Below are 20,558 nucleotides of genomic sequence, written 5' to 3'. Positions count from 1 at the left end.
CAAAATTTGTTTACTGCTATGTTGGCACCACATGTGCAATCAACCATAATTTAACTTATCTCCTTCAGATTTTTTGTTTTCAGGCAGACTAAGTAAGAAACCTGCATTAGCATGCTGTATTCTACACTCACCACTAGAAATACTGAGGGTGCTATTTGTAATTGTATTCTTTTTAAGAGGTTTGTTCTCTGCAGCTGTTTTCTGCTTGCAGTGTATTTTGTGTAATCAGCACATCATCATAAATACATTGGCTGTTCCCCTGAGGGTAGCTGTCAGTGTTTAATTTACAGAACAACCTGGCCAATGTGAATTTTAACACTATAGCACTATGGCAAGGAGTTACCACACTCTGTGAAAAACAGGTTTCTATGAATTTTTATATCAAGGGCTGGTCCCAGGACAATTTAGGTGCTAGAAATAGACTGTTTAAAGAAGCATTTTATACCTTGTATGCAATGCACTCTTTCCCATTTACAGCCTTAGAAGAAGCCCTGAACAAACTACCAAACCACAAGTGGGCACTACCAATTCTGGAGACAAGGACTGAAAATCTATGATCTACCAGCAGGAGGCACTGTAATAAATGTTACCCATCTCTTTAAGCTACACATAAAACTACCAAAAACAATACTGACCCCTTAGAAAGTGTCTAAAGGCAGAAGGAAAAGCCATTTAAGAGACAGACTAGTCTGAAATATGCATATCACTCTTTTTGCTGAGATGAGTTATATGTGATATGAGCATCAGTATACAGCTTCCTTAGGGCTGCTGCTAAGCCATTAAGCTCAATGAATGGGAAAAATACATTAAACTAATGGTTATTCAGTTGTAGTCCCCCCAAATTATATGCACAGTACCTGGTATATAGGTTCTCAATAAATGTCTAATACATAACTATAAGCTCCTTGAGGACAGGGTCTGACTCTTAATTTATGCCCAATACTTTGTACAGTACCTGGCACATAGAAGGTTCTCTATATATGAATTAAATGGAATTGTGGCTAGTTGTGAATGGCAATGTTGTTTGTAAAGCTTTAGATCTATATGATGTCAAAATGCATTCTCTAAATCAGTAAAATGCCCTTAAAGCCTATATAGAGTACGTATCAGATATTTCAGTCATTTCCATCAAAGCCATTTATACAAAAAAACCTAAGTAGCTCAATCTTACAATAAAAAACAAACTTGCCTACAAAATATTGGATTATTTCAGACTTATTTTATTTTAATAAAAATTATATAGAAGAGATTAAAACTTTTATAAAACTTTGTTTCTTTCATACAATAAAATTAAAAGATCATTTTAAATGCTCAGAAAGGTAACCGATAGCACTTCTCTATTAGTGAAGTGGTATTACATGCACGCATACACATTCTATAAATCAAGTGATTACACATATGTATTTTTCTGTGAAGGGCTATTTTACAAGTCAGAATGCTTAAACTGGATCAAATCAATTCATGCTGAGTTCTCCTCAGTGTGTTTGCTTTTAAAGTTGTACAGAATTATACGTTCATGATATTTTACAAAAAGCATTAAATTGTAACTAACAGATTCTTTTTTTAGAAAAGGAAGAGAATTACCTACTTTACTTCTGAGAATTTCAAACTTGCCCAAATTTGTGGTAAAGTTAAATTTTAAAAGATTAACTAGAGCAACAGAGATTTGTAGAACTTGCTCTGATACTGCTGTAATTAAAATGTTTTTCCTATAACAACTTTTAAAATTTTATAAAGCATACTCATGTATAGCAAATTTGTTAATACTCTTAAATTGACTGATTTCAGTATTTTCACAACCACAAGAAATTTTAAGAACCCAAACCCTGTAACATTCTTCCTTTCTGTGATGCTAAGACATTTCAAAAAAGTAATTCCTTTTTACATTTGTGTCATATGAAAGGCAAAATAAGAAAGAACATGATCCATTAACTCAGTACATTTGGATTTGTTTTCACCCATTACATTAGAGGTTAGAAGCTTTAAATTCAGTTGAATATTGACAACTTAATACTTCTCAAAAATTTTTGTGCCTAATAAAACCTATCTTAATTTTTAATGGAGAAATTAATCACTTTCTTTCTTCTTAGATTTAGAATTACAAAAATACATCCTGAGACCTTTTGAACTAAACTGCATGGGGTTAGACTGAGGTCACACCAGATCAGGAGACTGCATTATCTCTTCCCTGGAGACCATGTAGTAGTTCCATAGGCTGCCATTAGATAGCAGCACAGTACACACCATCAGTCATATGTCCCACAGTCTCTCCCGTTAAGGGATGTGTGCGTGTGTGTGTGTGCGCGCGCGTGCGCGTGCCCCCCCCCCCCGCGCGCGCGCACACACACACACACACACACACACTAATTCAATTAGTGCAGTCGGCAACTCCAGAAAAGAGTAATTCAATTAGTGCATTGTGGAGCTCTACAACACCTCTAAGCAGATGTTCACCATCTTCAGGAACTGGAGCTAGGTTTAAAATACCTATACCAGATATGCCACCACATTATGTCATTTTTCAAAGTGCTTACATATGCCTTTCTGGCTTCAAAGAAAAGGTGAGGAAACAAACCCAGGCTAAGTTCCTAGAGATTTTTCTATCCCCTACACCAAAGAAGGATTTCGGTTTTAGGCTGCAGTAATTAAATTACATAATCCAAATTATGTTCAAAACAAGATGTTTCCCTGTATACTACACTATTACACACTTTTGCAGCACTGACTCTAGTTACGAATGCCACACTGTAATAAGGACACTGTCAAGGTGGAATGCGCTCACAAGGAAGGACAACGAGAATGATAATGCCCTCCACCAAAATAAGAGGTTATAAAAATGGCAGAAATGAATACTGATATTTTCCAAAGAAATACTTAAAGAACCAGGAATATTCACCCTGAGAACAGAAAATATAAGCAACATGATAGCTATCCTCAAACATATAAATATATGAACATGAAAACAATTATATTACTCTGAAAGGCAGAATTCTAATCACTAAATGAACAAAAGTTTGACTCCTTCTTGAGAGAACACTTTGAATCAACAGTGAAAAAGAAAACAAGATGCCTCAACAAGTTAGGCTTGGCAGTGATCAAGGAGAGATTATATGACCCCGTGCCAAATATTTCATAAAGGATTCCTAATATGCAACCAAATGGCTTTTTATATCTCTCCCAATACTGAAATTTTAAGGTTCTATGAATACACTGATTTTTGCTCTTAAGGCAAGCCTGGACTTTAGGTAATAAAGCTAATCATTATTATGGAGGTGTGGCTGTATAAAAGCCGTGGGCTCAGGCATTTTCACAGTAACTGATGCATTAATAATACACCAAGAGAAGAAATTTTGTACAGTTTCTCTGTGTTAAGATTTAGAAGATTTCATAAATGTACATATTTATAGCCTTATTTCTTTGATAAGCACTTGCACACCTCTTATTCTTCCAAGATTGAAAAGAATGGTTTGTTTTTATTCATCCTCAAGAAATCAGACAATGAGAAATCAATTTCTCTTAACAACGATTTCTGAACTCCCCTGCCCCAACTGAGTCAAGATGGTGGGTTCTCGGGGTTCTCCTAGGTTAAATGCAAATCTACATCAATATTTATGCTTTAAAAATAGAGAGCAATACTTAAAACAATAACTAAATCTCAATATTCCTCCCTTTGGTCTTGCACTGTATTTTGTTAAGTGAGGACCTAACTCTGGATACCAGGGAGCAGGGCAGTATTTTACAAATATTATCTCCTCTCTTTCAGCATGACCTCAAAGGAGGTAATTAAAAATGTCAAAAATGATGACCACCATTTTTCCAGTGCATTTCACTATGTATTTATGATAGAGACTAGCTCTCCTGCCTTTCACATTTGCAAAGAGAGAGAGCTAAGCTAAACAGCTGTCCTTTAAAAACATCAATAGTGTTAAAACAACCATCAATAGTGTTAATTCAAGTACTTTCAACACAAACCCCTACTTTTTCATTCTCCAGAAGAATTATAAAAGGTCATTCTCACTTAAAACTTTACTGGCAAGGTCTATGCCCCCCAAAATGGATTAAGATAATAGCATACATCTACTGACAGTGCTGCTTTCTCAGGAAGAAAAATCTTAAAAATATAAAATATTTGTTGTTTTAAGATATATTGCAACTGAATACAAACAGCAACAGAAAACACATTCTACTACTAGAAAATATTTACCAAGAATCTATGGTTTGGCTTTTTCAACAAAGATTTTCTATTAAGTTGTACTAATACAAACATAATGGTTCCCCCACATGACCTATTCATCAACCTTACTATAAATACAAATTTTGCACATTTATTTATTTATTTATTTATTTTTAAAGATTTTTATTTATTTTTTAGAGAGCGAGCGAGAGAGAAACAGCATGAGAGGGGAGAGGGTCAGAGGGAGAAGCAGGCTCCCCACTGAGCTGGGAGCCCGATGTGGGACTCGATCCCAGGACCCTGGGATCATGACCTGAGCCGAAGGCAGACACTTAACCATCTGAGCCACCCAGGCGCCTGAATTTTGCACATTTAAAAAAAGTTTTTTTCTTGCTAAAATTTTAAGTCTTTCATAATGAGCCACTTCCCAAAGACACTGGATAATTACAGCAATTAATAACATAGCCGAATTAATTTTGATGTGACTGACAATACTGTTATATAGGAGGCTATCTATATAGTAGACTATCAGTTTAACAAACTATGTTAATCCATCTTTTCTCTTTACCCACCACTGCTTTCCCAACCTACCGCCTCCACAGAAACCGAGCAGAGACCTAAACTGATTCTTCCTTACAACAGAGTGTTCCATAAGCCCCCAGATTAATGAACTAACCCAACTTCAGTCTCCTTTTGCCCATGCCTCACAGCCTGCACTTATGTTCCAGTGTTAAGTTCATTTGGCTCCATCAGCACCACTTCTCTTTAACATTGTCCCTTCTCATGCATTTAAGGCAACTACCTCCAACCCTATCAATGAGAGCAGACAAATGGGGGAGAAAGGAATGAACTGCAAACACCTCAAACAAGAAAGGTTGCTTAAAAAACCAAGTGTCACATTCTGACAGTTCAATATTTCATAGCCAATACAAGGAATGTGCAACGACACTGCAACTTTAAATCTTTTCCTCCTATGTCAGTCTCTCTTTCTCTCATTGTAATGCCAAAGGGAACAGCAATCAGAGTGGAGATGTTCAACGTGATAGAGGTCAGGACACCATCGGATCAACGTACCAGAAACACGACCTTGTTTATTTTTTTTTCCACAGTATTATTGTTTACAGGGTGCTTTGCTCGTGTACCTTGTGGTTCTTAGCTAAAAGATGAAATTACAGCCCAGGATGAAGCGCTCAGGCACACATCCAATTTGTGTTTCCATCTCAGAAAACAAAAAGCTTCTAAGGCCCTCAGGCTGCCATTCAAACTTGGAGGCTGACATTTTTAACAGCATGAACCAGAGACTGGCAGAGAGAATGATATAATGCATTTCTGACTTGTCAATCAAAGACCTCACCTCTGCTGTCTTGTAAACAGTTGGGGGCCATCTAACTACATTCATAAACCTAGGGAGAGCTTACTGCCAGCTGGGGTGCTGGAGCCACATGCTCTGGCTTCTATTCACCAAAATCACGATTCAGTTTTATAATCTCACTGTAAATAGTCCGTAGGCACATTTCCAGGACTACTGGAATAGAACCAGAGTAGGGAATACAAAAGAGATTCTGGTCAAATACTGCATTATTTTCAAGCTGTTGGAATCCTGTACCCATTTTATCCTCATTTTACCAATTCCCCCCAAAGGACTGCACTATGCTGCAACTGAAATGCTTAAAAAAAATTAATGGCCTTCCAATTTGAAAATCTAGGAGAAATATACAAATATCATACTAGAAATTTCCCTTATGTTTTATTACCAGTAAAGAAACGGGCACTCACCTAAAAACATGGCTCATGCAAAGGGTAGAAACTGCAATGAACAAAAGCAACTGTATTTTAGTGAAACTCATCATGTGCTTTCTTTCAAATACAAAACTTTACATACTATACAAAAGCTTTGTATTTACTAGTTTGAAGTAGTGCACTATATGTATTTGTGTGTGTGTGTGTGTGTGTGTGAAACATGCAAACATAAAATGAGTACTTATCCCTCTACTCTTTCCCTTCTGTTTATGACCTCTAACACACACACACAAAATAAGATCAAACCAGGCTAAGATTTGAACTTTTGCTAAAGGATCATATACGAAAATGCATATACTCTTTCTTAATGTCAATTTTACAGGGCACAGAATTCCAATTTAATTCATATCAAGACACAGATACTAGGTTTGCAACAAAGGTCTTGAGGATTTGAATGGTACACCTGAGAACTTTAAAAGGCAGATGACAGATAACCCAGCAGGGGAAAGTACACTGCAACATGCCGTTTCATAATGACGTACCGTATCTTAGACCCAAATAACTATTTCAAAATATAATAGACTTGGTCTCCAGAGGACTGGGCCAGAGAATATATAAAAGCTCAAAGCTACTCAACATCACTTTCAGGAAAAACAAAACTCATGGGTATCACCTCCCAACAGTAAAGTATTACAATTCTTAGAGGCCTATGCAGCTAAACAAGTGAAAAAATTTTTCCCCAATAAGGCTGTCACAAATAACCTGGGTTTCTCTCTTTGTGAAAAATGACAAAGAAGTTTCCTAAATGCTGCCTATCTACCAAGATTGCACATCTTGACAGTCCACATAAAATACTAAGTCTAGAAACTAACACAAGGAAGGACAGCAAGACCACAAAGCACTACCACACAAAGCAGAACAATAGTGAAAGACGGTACAAATGGCTGTGGCAGTCACAAAACAACCAACACTGACTCCTGAATAGCACAAAAAGAACTCCTATGATACTCCGGCCTCAACTCAGCACAAAGATGGAAGTAACGAGAAGGTAATCTTGGAATATAAAGAAAGTAATATGTACCTCAGAAGATACAGGTCAGTCTTAACTGCCCACAGGAAGAATTGGTCTGATAAGGACAGTGCATCCACAGAGGCTCCCATCACCCTTAAAGTTTTCATCAATTCCATTTTTCCAGTCTGTGCTTCCTACCCTGGGGCAACCCCAGGCCCCTTGGGGTACCTGTACTCTTCCTCTGGCCATTAGGGGTCATGTTGAACTTAAAGCAATTAGGGAAAATCCAACATTATCAACATAAAAGCTAAGCCCTCATTATGGAGTGAAGAGTTTAACTTTTCAGAAAGATCTGGGATGGAGCCCCGCATCCGGCTCCCTGCTCAGCAGGGAATCTGCTTCTCCCTCTGCCCCTCTCCCCTGCTCATGTTCTCTCTCTCTCAAATAAATAAATTACAATGAATAAAAAATTTTTAAAAAGAATGATTAGGAAAAAATTTTAAGGAAATCTGATTGTCTCACAATAATGTGGTTTACTCTAAACATTAGATGATGATGCACATTAGCCTGTAAATGAACACTACCAGCATCAGAGGCATGTGAAAATACTCAGCAATGGAGCAATCTATTATTACAAAACTTGAAATAATTAGTGTAATTAAATAATCTAAGTGGGCATTTTGAAAGATAAATCGGTCCTAATGATTCCTCCAAGAAATACTACTTCCAGGATAAGGTAAAATGCAGCAAATTCAGTTCATCTCTCCTTTTCTTAGTGAAATTCGTATAAACAAACATTGAAAGGGTAGAAGCTGAACAATAAATTCCAATGTTAGCTAAAATGGTTTTTTAAAATCTATAATTATACTTTCTTTTTAAGAAGTGATCATCAGGGGGCGCCTGGGTGGCTCAGATGGTTAAGCGTCTGCCTTCGGCTCAGGTCATGATCCCGGGGTCCTGGGATCGAGTCCCGCATTGGGCTCCCTGCTCGGTGGGGAGCCTGCTTCTCCCTCTCCCTCTGCTTCTCCCCCTGCTTGTGCTCTCTTGCTCTGTCAAATAAATAGATAAAATCTTTAAAAATAATAAGAAGAAAGAAAGAAAGAAAGAAAGAAGTGATCGTCAGGGGTGCCTGGGTGGCTCAGTTGGTTAAGCGTCTGCCTTCGGCTCAGGTCATGGTCCCAGGGTCCTGGGATCTCCCAGCATCGGGCTCTCTGCTCATCAGGGAGCCTGCTTCTCCCTTTCCTCCCTGCTCATGCGCTCTCTATCTCTGTCACTATCTCTATCTCTCTCAAATAAATAAAATGTTTAAAAAAAAAAAATGATCTTCAATGATAGATTTCCAACATTTTGCACATGTACTTTAATTTTGTGCCTAATCAAGCCTAAAGGGTCACTTTCAGTATGCTTAATGAATTCCATCTTTTCTCTAGACTGTTGTTTATCACTACTATCATCATTTTAATTTTCCCAGCGTCTATTCTTTCATAGAATAAGGGTAAAATGCAATAAAATAGTCAAATAATTGCACAAACATACACTGTTGTGAAGATAAAGATGTCGACATCATTGAAACTGAACTGTTAACTGGCTGGCAGTGCCACTATTTAAGAGCTTGAAATGTGCATTTGTTCATCAACAAGAGTCCAAATTCAGCACACAAAATCCAATTCAGAGGGGATCATCATAGTGTGAGCTGTATGACAGCCAAATGTGTAAAATTTGAGGACTACCCATATATCAGATTCAGCATGTTTTCATTTTTTCCATGTAAATGCACTGTGGTCTTTGGAATGTTTAATTATCATGACTTCTTTCTGAATACACAACAGTTGTGTGTATCTATGTGTGGTACCATCAGCAATTCAATACTTTCTCTCCTCCTGCTCTATATATGTTGACAGTTTTCTTCAAATTATTTAAGTCCATTCATTTGTTCAGCAAAAATTCATAAAGTACATACTTTGTATCAAACACTGTACTTGCCACTGGAAATATAAAATGAACAAAACATAGTCCTCCTCTCAAAAAACTCAAGTCTAGAGAGGGAACAAATGAAATAGCGTATCAGTGCTATGACAGAGGTATCTATTGCATGCCCTGGGTACAGATGCTCTAATGAGGTAAAGGGGGAGGGTGAAAAGATCAGCGAGGACCTTTATCCTAGAGGTAAAACTACCTGAGTTGAATCACGGAGATTATTAAGTAGCCAGGTAGATAAATGTGGGAGGTAGGGGGTTAGGGAGAATAGGTGTTTTCTGTAGGGTTCTCGAGGTAGGGAGAACAGAATTTGCAAAGACACAGATACATAAGATAACACAGCACCTTTAGAGAACTGTAAATCTGAAATGGCTAAGAATTACATGAGAGGAAAGTGGTGGCAAACCACTCAATTACATGAATGGTAAACCAAGTTCAAACTATGTTCAATTTACAAACATGTGAGCAACTGCCATGAGATAAAGAGGACGGAAATCAATGAAAGTGACTGATGAATGTAGAATTTGGACAAGAACAGGACATAGTTAAAATTCAAAAGTGTTAGCTTCAATAAAGTGGTAATATCTAGGAGGACACTTAAAATATTCCTTCTTTCTTCTTGTCTATATTTTCTACAATACTAAAATTTTAATTTTTATATAATTTTATGCTTAAATGGAATAGAAAGCATTTTAAAACTGAACTACAGGGGCGCCTGGGTGGCTCAGTCATTAAGCGCCTGCCTTTGGCTCAGGTCATGATCCCAGGGTCCTGGGATCGAGCCCCGCATCGGGCTCCCTGCTCCGCGGGAAGCCTGCTTCTTCCTCTCCCACTCCCCCTGCTTGTGTTCCTTCTCTCGCTGTGTCTCTGTCAAATAAATAAATAAAATCTTTAAAAATAAATAAATAAATAAAAATAAAACTGAACTACATTTGCCCAGACATGCCTGTGTGTGTACATGCATGCACAAATGGATGTCATTCCAGATTAAAGGAAACTAACATGATGATTATCTTAAAGTGCAAGAATTATGGGTGATACTTTCTTGTTTATAGATTTACCAAATAATTTATATATTCTACAATAAACAATAAAATAGTTTTATAAGCAGGGGAAAATGTGTGTTCCCCGCACCCCCCCCCACACACACACAAAATAAAGGCATTTTTTTATCTGCCCCTATATGTGAACTAATGTAAAAGCTGTAACTGGGATAAACATAGGTCAAATGTCAACATATGCACAAAAAAGAACTAAATTTTTCATTATAGAGAAATTATGCTGTACTGAGATTATTCATATACACTGGGGGGGGCGGGCATCACCTAGGGCTTGATATGCATTTCTGTCACGGGAAAATTTTCCTTAATGATATTGTTTTCTGATAAGATTTGAATATTAGTTTATAGTGAGTGTGATAAGACATGCTGCCCTAAAACTTCAAATGTAAAATAAAGACTTCCATATATACATTCTGAATAATCCTTAATTTTCCTAGTACTGTTCCATTTTAACATTTCACTTAGCAGATGGTAAGGTTTAATAGACCTCTATTTTTTTTTTAAAGATTTTATTTATTTATTTGACAGAGACACAGCGAGAGAGGGAACACAAGCAGGGGGAGTGGAAGAGGGAGAAGCAGGCTTCCCGCTGAGCAAGGAGACCGATGTGGGGCTCAATCCCAAGATCCTGGGATCATGACCTGAGCCGAAGGCAGACGCTTAACAACTGAGCCACCCAGGCGCCCTGACCTCTAAATATTCTTAAACAATAAAATACACTGTCTCTCCTAAAGTCAACCCCCAACAATTTTAACCTTTGACAAGGGACCCTTGTTAATATTAAAATATTACATGGTTCATTTAGCTCAAGATTTCCCTAAAAAACTACAGCTATACTTGACACCTAAAATATTCTAAGGTCATATAAATCTAGTTATATTCTTACTGTTAGAATTTCTCTTCTTTCAATGTCTAAAGAAAATAAAGAATCTTAATTACTCAGCTATTTTTAAGTACTTTCTGTCTACTGCTCATTCTCATTTAATATCATAGACAATAAGATCACCACTTGCTGAGGATCAGCAAATGATTCCACAAAATACATCCACTGTTAATCAACAGAAATCCTCTTAATCACCCATATACTTTCCAGGACAAACCAATGGAATGATGAAATTGAAAATATGTTCAAATTAACTATGTCCTCATAGAATCTATTTAAACAATATTTTCAGCATCTTTTCTGTCACTAGCTTAAAATGTATAGTGTGAAATGTTAATAATCAAACCATCCCAATATTGCCATTTCCATCCGAGTTACTGATGATAATCCAACAGACTCAATAATGATTCTAAGGCTCTTCTTTTTCTATTGTCATAGAATTTTGACTTTGAAGGTACTTCAAACTTACTGAAGGACTGCAATGATTTCAAAGAAAAAAATACCATGAAGCTATTACCAGCTCACATCCTTAAACATATCTGGCAATATTACTAAATAAGTATTCCTTCTGGGATAACTACTTTGAAGATATACTTGACTGTCTCTCTTCTTTAAGTTTTTATTTTAATTCCAGTTAGTTATCATACAGTGTAATATTAGTTTCAGGTATACAATATAGTGATTCAACACTTCCATACAACACCCAGTGCTCATCACAGCAAGTACCCTCCTTAATCCCCATCACCTGTTTCACCCACCACCCCCCAACCTCCCCTATGGTAACCAGTTTGTTCTCTATAGTTAGGAGTCTGTTTCTTGGTTTGCTTCTCTCTCTCCCTCTTTTTTTCCCTTTGCTCATTTGTTCTGTTTCTTAAATTCCATATGAGTGAAAGCATATGTATTTGTCTTTCTCTGACTTATTTTGCTTAGCATAATACTCTCTAGCTCCATCTTGCAAATGACAAGATTTCATTCTTTTTTATGGTTGAGTAATATTCCATTGTATATGTATACCACATCTTCTTTATCCATTTATCAGTCGATGGGACACTTGACTATTTCCATTTGATTGTCTCTTTTTAAGTTAAAAATACACTTTGTTTTATGACCCAGCAATTCCATTCTTAGGCATTTACCAAGAGAAATAAAAACAGATGTCCACAAAAGGACTTGTACAAACTGTATAGAGTAGCTTTATTCATAGTAGTCAAAAAAAATGGAAACAAGCCAAATGTCTATTAATAGACAAATGGATAAATTGTGGCACAGTAATACAATGGAACATATTCAGCAATAAAAAAGAATAAATTACTGATAAACATAACTAAATGGACAAATCTCAAAAACATATTGATCAAAAGAAAAAAGACACAAAAGAATCTATGCTATATGAGTTTATTTATATGAAGTTGAAGAATAGGCAAAACTAATCTTTGGTGGCAAATCAGAATAGTCACTGCATAGTACTTTTACATCTTTCTAGTTTGGATTTAATTTTATTCACCTATTTAGATTTTTGTTAATGTAAAATTTACACTCAGTGAAATACACAGATCTAAAGTGTACCCTCAGATGAGTTTGACAAATCTATACATTTATGTAACCTCATTCTCAAGATATAGAACATTTTCATAATCTGAGAAAGTTCCTTTCACTGCAGTCTGCTGAACCCAGAGTCACAATGATTTTTTTCTCCCTCGTCTTTTCCTATTAGTTTTGTAATTTTAGCTCATATTAGGCCTATGATCCAATCTGAGTTAGTTTTTGTATATGGTGCTATGTAACAGTTGAGGTTCATTATTTTGCACATAGATGTCCAATTGTTCCAACATGATCTGTTGAAAAGATTGAGACCAATGCATTTTAATGTAACAGAGCACAAAAAGTTTATTGATATGGTTTCAGATTCTATACTGCAACTAATCTTTAAGAAATTACAACTAACTGAAAAGGGTATTAAAGTACCTCTTACATTTCTGTGTGGTTGGATATTCTCCATATATTCAAAACACTACATCACAACAGATTGAATGCAGAAACAGAAATGAGAATCCAGCTGTCGTTTATTAATCCAGACATTAGAGAGATTTATAAAAAACATAATACAATGCTAGTCTTAATTTTTTTAGAAAGGTTATTTTTAATAAAATATTTTATTTGTAAGGTTTTTTTTAAAGATTTTATTCATTTATATAAGAAAGAGGGAGAGTGAGAAGGAGAAGCAGACTCCTGGCTGAGCAGAGAGCCCGATGTGGGACTGGATCCCAGGACTCTGGGACCATGACCTGAGCCAAAGGCAGATGCTTAACCAATTTAGCCACCCAGGTGCCCTAAAATATTTTATTTGTATTAGCATGTGATAGGGCTTTTTTTAAAAAAAGATTTTATTCATTTATTCATGAGAGACAGAGAGAGAAAGAGAAAGGCAGAGGCAGAGAGAGAAGCAGGCTCCCCGTGAAGCAAGGAGTCTGATGCAGGACTTGATCCCAGGACCCTGGGATCACAACCTGAGCAGAAGGCACTTAACCAACTGAGCCACCCAGGCGCCCCAGAATGGGTTTATTATAGTTACTTCAAATGAAGTAATAAATTAATACTTAAATTTTTCCTCAGTTCTAATTTCAAATAGTAAATATCAATAGATATAAGCCATATAAATAAAAGCACTTTGGTGTCCTCAATAATTTTTAAGAATGCAAAGGAGTACCAGACCAAAACCAAACTGCCACCATCTCTCTCTTCAATTACTGAAATTGTCCTTAAAATAGCTAGAGTAGGGCGCCTGGGGGACTCAGTCGTTAAGCGTCTGCCTTCGGCTCAGGTCATGATCCTAGGGTCCTGGGATCTAGTCCCACATTGGGCTCCCTGCTCTGCGGGAAACCTGCTTCTCCCTCTCCCACTCCCCCTGCTTGTGTTCCTGCTCTCGCTATGTCTCTATCAAAAAAATAAATTAAATCTTTAAAAAAAAAACTAAAAAAAAAAAATAGCTAGAGTAATACATCTAAATGCAAATCTGGGGGCGCCTGGGTGGCTCAGTCAGTTAAGCATCTACCTTCTGCTCATGTCATGACCTCGGGGTCCTGGGATGGAGCCCCGCATCATGGGGGAGTCTGCTTCTCCCTCTCCCTCTGCCCCTCCCACCTCCACTCATGTGTATGCTCTCTCTCTCTCTCTAATAAATAAATAAATAAATAAATCTTTACCAATAATAAGAAAAATTAATGCAAATCTGATCAGGCCAAACTTGTATTTAAGTCCTTTCAACAGCTTACTGTTCCTCTTAGCATCAAGGCTAAGATGACCCACAAATCATTTCTGCATGATCAAGCTTCCCAGTCTTTCCTAGCTCCATTCTCCTCCTTCTCTGAAATAATAGTCTTTTTTCAGTAGAGTCCTTAAATGCACCAAGCTCCACTTGTCCCCAGGGTCTTCGCATTGCCTCTTCCTTAGGCCTGAAATGTTTCCCCCTCCTCCCTTTTGCCTAGTTAATTCCTACTCATCCTCAAGACCTTAACTCAAACATTACCTGATCTTCCTTACCCTCACCCTCGGATTAGATCACGTTCCTCATTTATATATTCTTATGGCTCTCTGCACATTTCTCTCATAGGATTTTTCAGTTTGGGAGTTTATACTCTGGGGGTTATGTGATTTAATAGAAATATAATAATTATACATATAACCATTTGCCTATGCGTCATATGCATTTTTCTAAGATCAATAGTTCTCTTCAAATTCTCAAAGGAGTCCATGACCCCTGTGTAGTGAAGAACTAACCTTACCCAGCGACAGGTCTGGCCTCTGCCTTTGGCTACTGGGAGGTGGTATCTAGGCCTCGGGAACTTCTTTACCTAAGAGGGTGTCTTTCTTTGCCTGAGGATTTTGGCCACTGGACAAATGTGACTTACAGTGGAGGCTTTGAGCCATACTTTATCAGTTCCAATCCTGAGAGGAAATGGAGACTGAAAGCATTAGTGTGACCTACAGAAGGGGCTAGATACTAACAGTCAGCCATGCAAGCAGTTTGTAATTGGGTCCCCCAAAAATTCTAGACACAAAAGACGGGTAAATTTCCCTCGTTGGCAATACCTTGTGTATACTGTCATATACTATGGCCAGGTCATGAATCTATGGGGAGATGATGAAGTTCTAAGTTTGGTCCCCTTGAGAATCTGCCCATGTGTCTCTTTCTTGTGGCTAATTTTAACCTGCATTCTTGCCCTGTACTAAATTGTAAGTATAATAGCTTTCAGTGAGTTCTGTGAGTCCTTTCTAGTGAAATATCAAACATGAATGTGGTCATGGGGGCTCCTAGACTTGCAACTGGTGTCTGAAATGAGGGCGGTCTTCCAGTGACTATTCTCTTAGACTTTGTAATTTGGCTAAACTTATTACAACCTCCAAAAGATTAAAAACCCACAGGTTAGTCCATGAGCTCCTCAACAGCAGAAACTTTATCAATATGACATGTAGCAAAAGTTTAAATACTTGAAATAAATTGATACTGTCAGGATAGCACTATTCTCTAACAACAACAGCAATAATATTAATGATGATGAAGATGGTAACAACAGCAGCCATTTACTGCATGCCTTTACTGTAGTCCCCATGTACAGATGGGGAACATAAGGATGAGAGTGAAATGACTTGCTCAAGATCATACTAGTGACAAAGACAGTATGTAAGCCGTGATTTAACTAATGTTAGAAGCCTATGCACTTTCATATATTGTATCTCCTAAGACAAGCAAAGGAAGTTTAATATTATGTTTTACAAAGGACATACAGAAATATCTAGCATTATCACCACTAAAACAGTATCATTAAGGACCAGCAACTGTTAGCACAGTTCAGGAATGGAGAATACTTAACTTCCTCTCTTTTAACTAAGACTTTAGTCATAAGCACTCTGATGCTTGCTTACAGCTTGCATTTGAAATTCTTCTAAATAGAGTAAAAACTACATAGGTTAAAAACAAACAAAAAGCTAACTTGTGTATTACTAGTAAATGTGAAACACAAACTGCAAATACCTGAGGTGAACAGATAACATTTCTGCCAAGAAAATCACCATATATAGTACCCTAATCTGTAAGATATGGACATCAAGCTCTTTCTTACATGTTTCTCTACAAATGTTCCATTCTCTCTATAGATTTCTCTCACAGCCTAGATTGTCCTAATAGCCTCTAAGAAAGGCTAAAGGAACTAGAATCTGTCAGTTCATGCAAGACCAGCTGGACTGTTTCAAGCTGAATATTGTACTCAAGGTCTTAAAAGGCCTTTCCACCTTGAAACTAGACCTGTTAATTAAGAGATAATTAAATGCAGATCTTACCCCAAAATATATAGAGGAGTATAATAACCAGGAGACACTCTGAATTAGAGTACTTTTTATTTTTAATAATCATAAGAAAAACACAAGAAGGTGTCAAGGCAACTGGTTGTAATTAATTAATTACATTAATTGGCTTTATGTAAGTTCAGAGCAAACATTACATAATAAATGCTATTGGTTGAAATTACTTTAAAATTCACTATCATACTTGTACTAGATATGAAAACCAACAGTCAACTTGTGCTGTATCAATTCTGGGAAACCAATCACAGTAATAAAAATGTCTTAAGAGTGGATCAGTCTGGGTCTACATTAAAAATGAATCGTTAAAGGAGTACTGAGTGATGTGAAATACAGGCAATATGAAGGAGAGAAAGTGAACATAAGTAGAGCATAGGAAAGAAGGAGGACACACGAATGAAATCAGACACACACACTAATGCCCGCAAATAACCCACAGAGACAGAGAAAGTACCTGGAAAGCTGTGAGTGCGCCAGTCCCTGGGTTATACAGGCATCGCAGCGAAGGCATGCTGTCCGCCAGGCTGGAGCAGCCCAGCCACAGAGACCTGGGCATAGAGCACTGCAGAGAGAGGACAACTATGAGATGGGACAGTATGAGACAGGATGGCACAGATTACAGGAATTTTCAAGGCTTGACTGAATGCAATATTCCAGTTGCAGCTGGCCTTTATGACAGAAACATATTCAAGAAACATACTACTTACTATTTCTAACCCCGGAGAGAACCTTGAAAGGGGCACTAGTGGCCAAAAGGCAAGCGGAAAGAAAGGAGGTTATAGGTAAAAAAAATAAATAGTAAAAAATTTTTGTCTCTGTTCTTTTATGTATGCGTCTAAAGGAAATCTACTTCTTAATCCAACTAATCAATTCTTTTCCTCTGTGCACCTCATCTCCCATAAATTCACCACAGGGTGAAATACTGTAAAGACTAAACAGAAAAAGAACACTTCATGGTAATTTCCTTATTAGGAATGGTAAATTAGAAAAAAAAATACAACAGGAAAGTCGTTTTTTTTTTTTTAGAAGGTGGGGAGAAGGAAAAGAGAAAGTATTATACCCCCACAGCTTTGACAGCAGCCAACTCTGCACGGTTTGCGTATGTTTTATGTATCTTGTCAGTCTGCTATTCATTAACCAAAATGCATAGTTACCATAGCAGCTGCCTCTTCCATCTTTCCAGATGGATTGGGGGGTGGGGTGGGGGGAGGACAACCCAAACAGAAGGGAAAACAACAACAATGAAAGAAAGAGAGACAAGGACAGAAAAAGAGAAAGAGAAAAAGAACCCAAAAAAGTTGCTGGTATTAAAATCTTCTAAATAAAAAGGTAAGTGTGAGTATAAAAATACATATAATGTATTCAGTAGCAAAAAGGGTAGAAATGATGATTTCTAGTAATACTAATTAAATAGTATTAGTGTTATTGCTTCCATAGTCTTATAAAACACTGTATCTTTTAGAAGAATTTTTACATTCTTCAAGTTTCTCTAAATGTATCCCAGGCTGAGGTTTGGTCCATCAACAATCTAACAGTACAAAAAAAACTAAATACCTGATCATAGCACATATAAAAACAGCAATACATATTTTAAAATATAGCAGTGAATACACATAGTATTAAACTGGAAATTTTAAGTCTTAAAGTATTGAATATCATCATGGGACTTTTTATTCTTAAAATATTCTAGTTATAGAAATTAGTATTAGGAAACAAAATATGGTATCCATTGGTCACACTCTGTATAACTGATGTAAGAATAGTGTGCTACGGGTGCCTGGGTGGCTCAGTTGGTTAAGCAACTGCCTTCGGCTCAAGTCATGATTCTGGAGTCCCGGGATCGAGTCCCACATCGGGCTCCCTGCTCGGCAGGGGGTCTGCTTCCCCCTCTGACCCTTCCCCTCTCATGCTGTTTCCCATTCTCTCAGATAAATAAATAAAATCTTAAAAAAAAAAAAAAAAGAATAGTGTGCTACAAAGGACTCCAAAAAAATAAAGATTTTGTCTAGATCCTGCTTTGAGGTCATTATTTTCTCATTTTATAGTTAAGGTGACTAATGCCCAAGAAAAATCAAAGTTTTTATTCATGATCGTGAATTCAGAATGTAGAGAAGTAGGAACTGGAATGCTGGCCTATTGCTTCTTAAGTACAGAACTCTTCTTCCTGCCTCCATCCATCCCTAGGTCATGTGGAGACATCAGACTTCAAAGAAGGGTATTTGCTAAAGACATCACTGGATAACACAGCAACCACAACAGCTACACTGCTTTGAACTATTAAAACAATCTCCTAACTTTGTTCACTGTTTCCAATATTTCTTCACCTCAAGCTACAATTCATTTTACGAACAGCCGCTAAATAGAATAACTGTGTTCACCTTACTATCACGTCACTCTCACCAATAATTCATAATGGCTCCCTTTATCTATCGTATGAAATCCAAGCACTCTATTGATCTGATCTTTCCCAACCGCCTACATTAACTCACCTTCTCTGTCCTTCCAATTGGCCCTGGCTCTCTAGCTAATAACTAACTTGATGTTTTGTTCAAATACCCATCTTAGTCCCATCCTGTGAACTTGTAATTTCCTTCTCCCTTTCACCCTGCCAATGTACATCTCTCATTTACTCCAACTTTCCTTAGAACTTTTTATACTAATTTCAGTCTTATCCAGTAGTTCTCAGGAAGAGAGATTCTCATGTTGTCAGAAGGCAACAAGAAGAAAAAGGGAGAGCAGGACAAAAAAGTTTTTCCTTAAGAATCACTGTTCTCCTATTACTGCTCTACACTGGAAGCATCAAGTTCTTCACTAAAATAATTTTTATAAGTAAATTATGTTAAAAATGTCTAAGTCTAATGTTTTTAGTCATTCATCCAACAAGTATTTATTTATTTATATGTATATATACATTTTCCTTGTACTGTTCTAGGCATGAGGGACAGAACAATGAACGAGAGATAAAAATCCATTCTAGTGACATTCTCTCAAACTTAAATTCTTCTATGTTTAAAATCGTTAATGTAAAAAAACACAACAACTTTTTGTTAGTGAGTTTCTCTCATGGTTAATGAGAGACACTGCATATTATTAAGCAGTTGGTTAAAGTTCTGTGGATGCCAAGCATAAGAAAGTCTCATTCTGAAGGTGGGACTGAATTTCAGAAAAGTAGTAGATTGAGAAAAAGTGAAAATAAATAAAAAGAGAGAATGAAAAAAAAAGAAGAGGAAAAAGGGAATGGTAGAAAGAAAAAGCAGCAGGCACTGGAAGACAGCTTCACTTCTCCCCTTCCCTTCAGAAGAGGTAGATGGCTCATGCACTTTTAGCCATACTGAAGCCACCTACAGGATCTCTTTCTTTATATTAAATATGCATATTTGTGAACACTCCTTGGTAAGTTTTTAAGGCATTCCTCTTTGAAATGTTTCATCTCCTTCATTCTATATTAGATCCTGTGTTATTGTTGCAGTATGTCCTTGATTAATTATTATGACTTTCTTTACTATTAGTCATTTTAATCTCTTCCTTACTCATTTATTCCTTTCCTCCACCAAACTCCTAGGAATTTGAAAGGACTTACCCTATCCCCTTAAACTAAAATTTCAAAATAAAATTATAATCAATAATGAGCCACAAACACCCAGGAAAGCCACTGGATATATTGGTATGATTTCTAAAATAGCATTAACTTGCAAACACCACACAGAGGATGCATTTTCGATTATTACAAGACAATTGGTGTGGGTATGAAAACTGCACTTGCATATAGTCAGATCTGCACATTATCATAAGATTTTATATATTATAGCTCAATTTAAAAACCAATTTTCAAATTAGTTTGTATTGTAACAATTAATCTTATCCATACTGGTAAATGCCACTTAAAAACACTGAGAAAAAAATATAATCACAAAATTAATGGAATAGGCTGTAACTTCTACTCTACCTCCTTCCCTTCTATACATTTAGGAGCATTTTCTAAAGGAAGGGGAAAATCAAAAGAAATTTGGGCAAGAAGTAACAGGGTGGAAAGGAGTGTCATTTTGGTTACTATTCTTATATATTCTATATATTTCAGGGCCATCCTGACTCATCAATTGCTGACAAAGATCTAAGACTTTTTCTGTCCTCCCATGTTTAAGATGTAATCCCCTTTAAAACTTACCTTTAAAAACCTGAAAAGCACAAATCGTTTTCTACTTAAAGTTTAGGCTGCAAAATATTTAAATTTCTAAGGTTTTTTCTCTACACTTAAAAAATGTTTAATAAGGGCGCCTGGGTGGCTCAGTTGGTTGGGCGACTGCCTTCGGCTCAGGTCATGATCCTGGAGTCCTGGGATCGAGTCCCACATCG

General features: G+C 36.8%; 1 protein-coding gene across 1 annotated transcript in view; it reads right to left on the bottom strand.

Annotated features, from left to right (window-relative positions):
• Window positions 1-20,558, bottom strand: part of BTRC (beta-transducin repeat containing E3 ubiquitin protein ligase) — a 167,112-nt gene that overhangs the window by 92,690 nt on the left and 53,864 nt on the right. Inside the window, 1 exon segment of the mRNA XM_021699723.1 lies at window positions 16,660-16,767. Within this exon segment, the coding sequence (XP_021555398.1) occupies window positions 16,660-16,767 (108 nt within the window).

This window comes from Neomonachus schauinslandi, chromosome 6 (assembly GCF_002201575.2).
Source record: "Neomonachus schauinslandi chromosome 6, ASM220157v2, whole genome shotgun sequence".
In the NCBI taxonomy this organism is placed as follows: Eukaryota; Metazoa; Chordata; class Mammalia; order Carnivora; family Phocidae; genus Neomonachus; species Neomonachus schauinslandi.
Note: the sequence above shows the minus strand (reverse complement) of the source record. Positions and strands in the feature narration are given on the sequence as shown.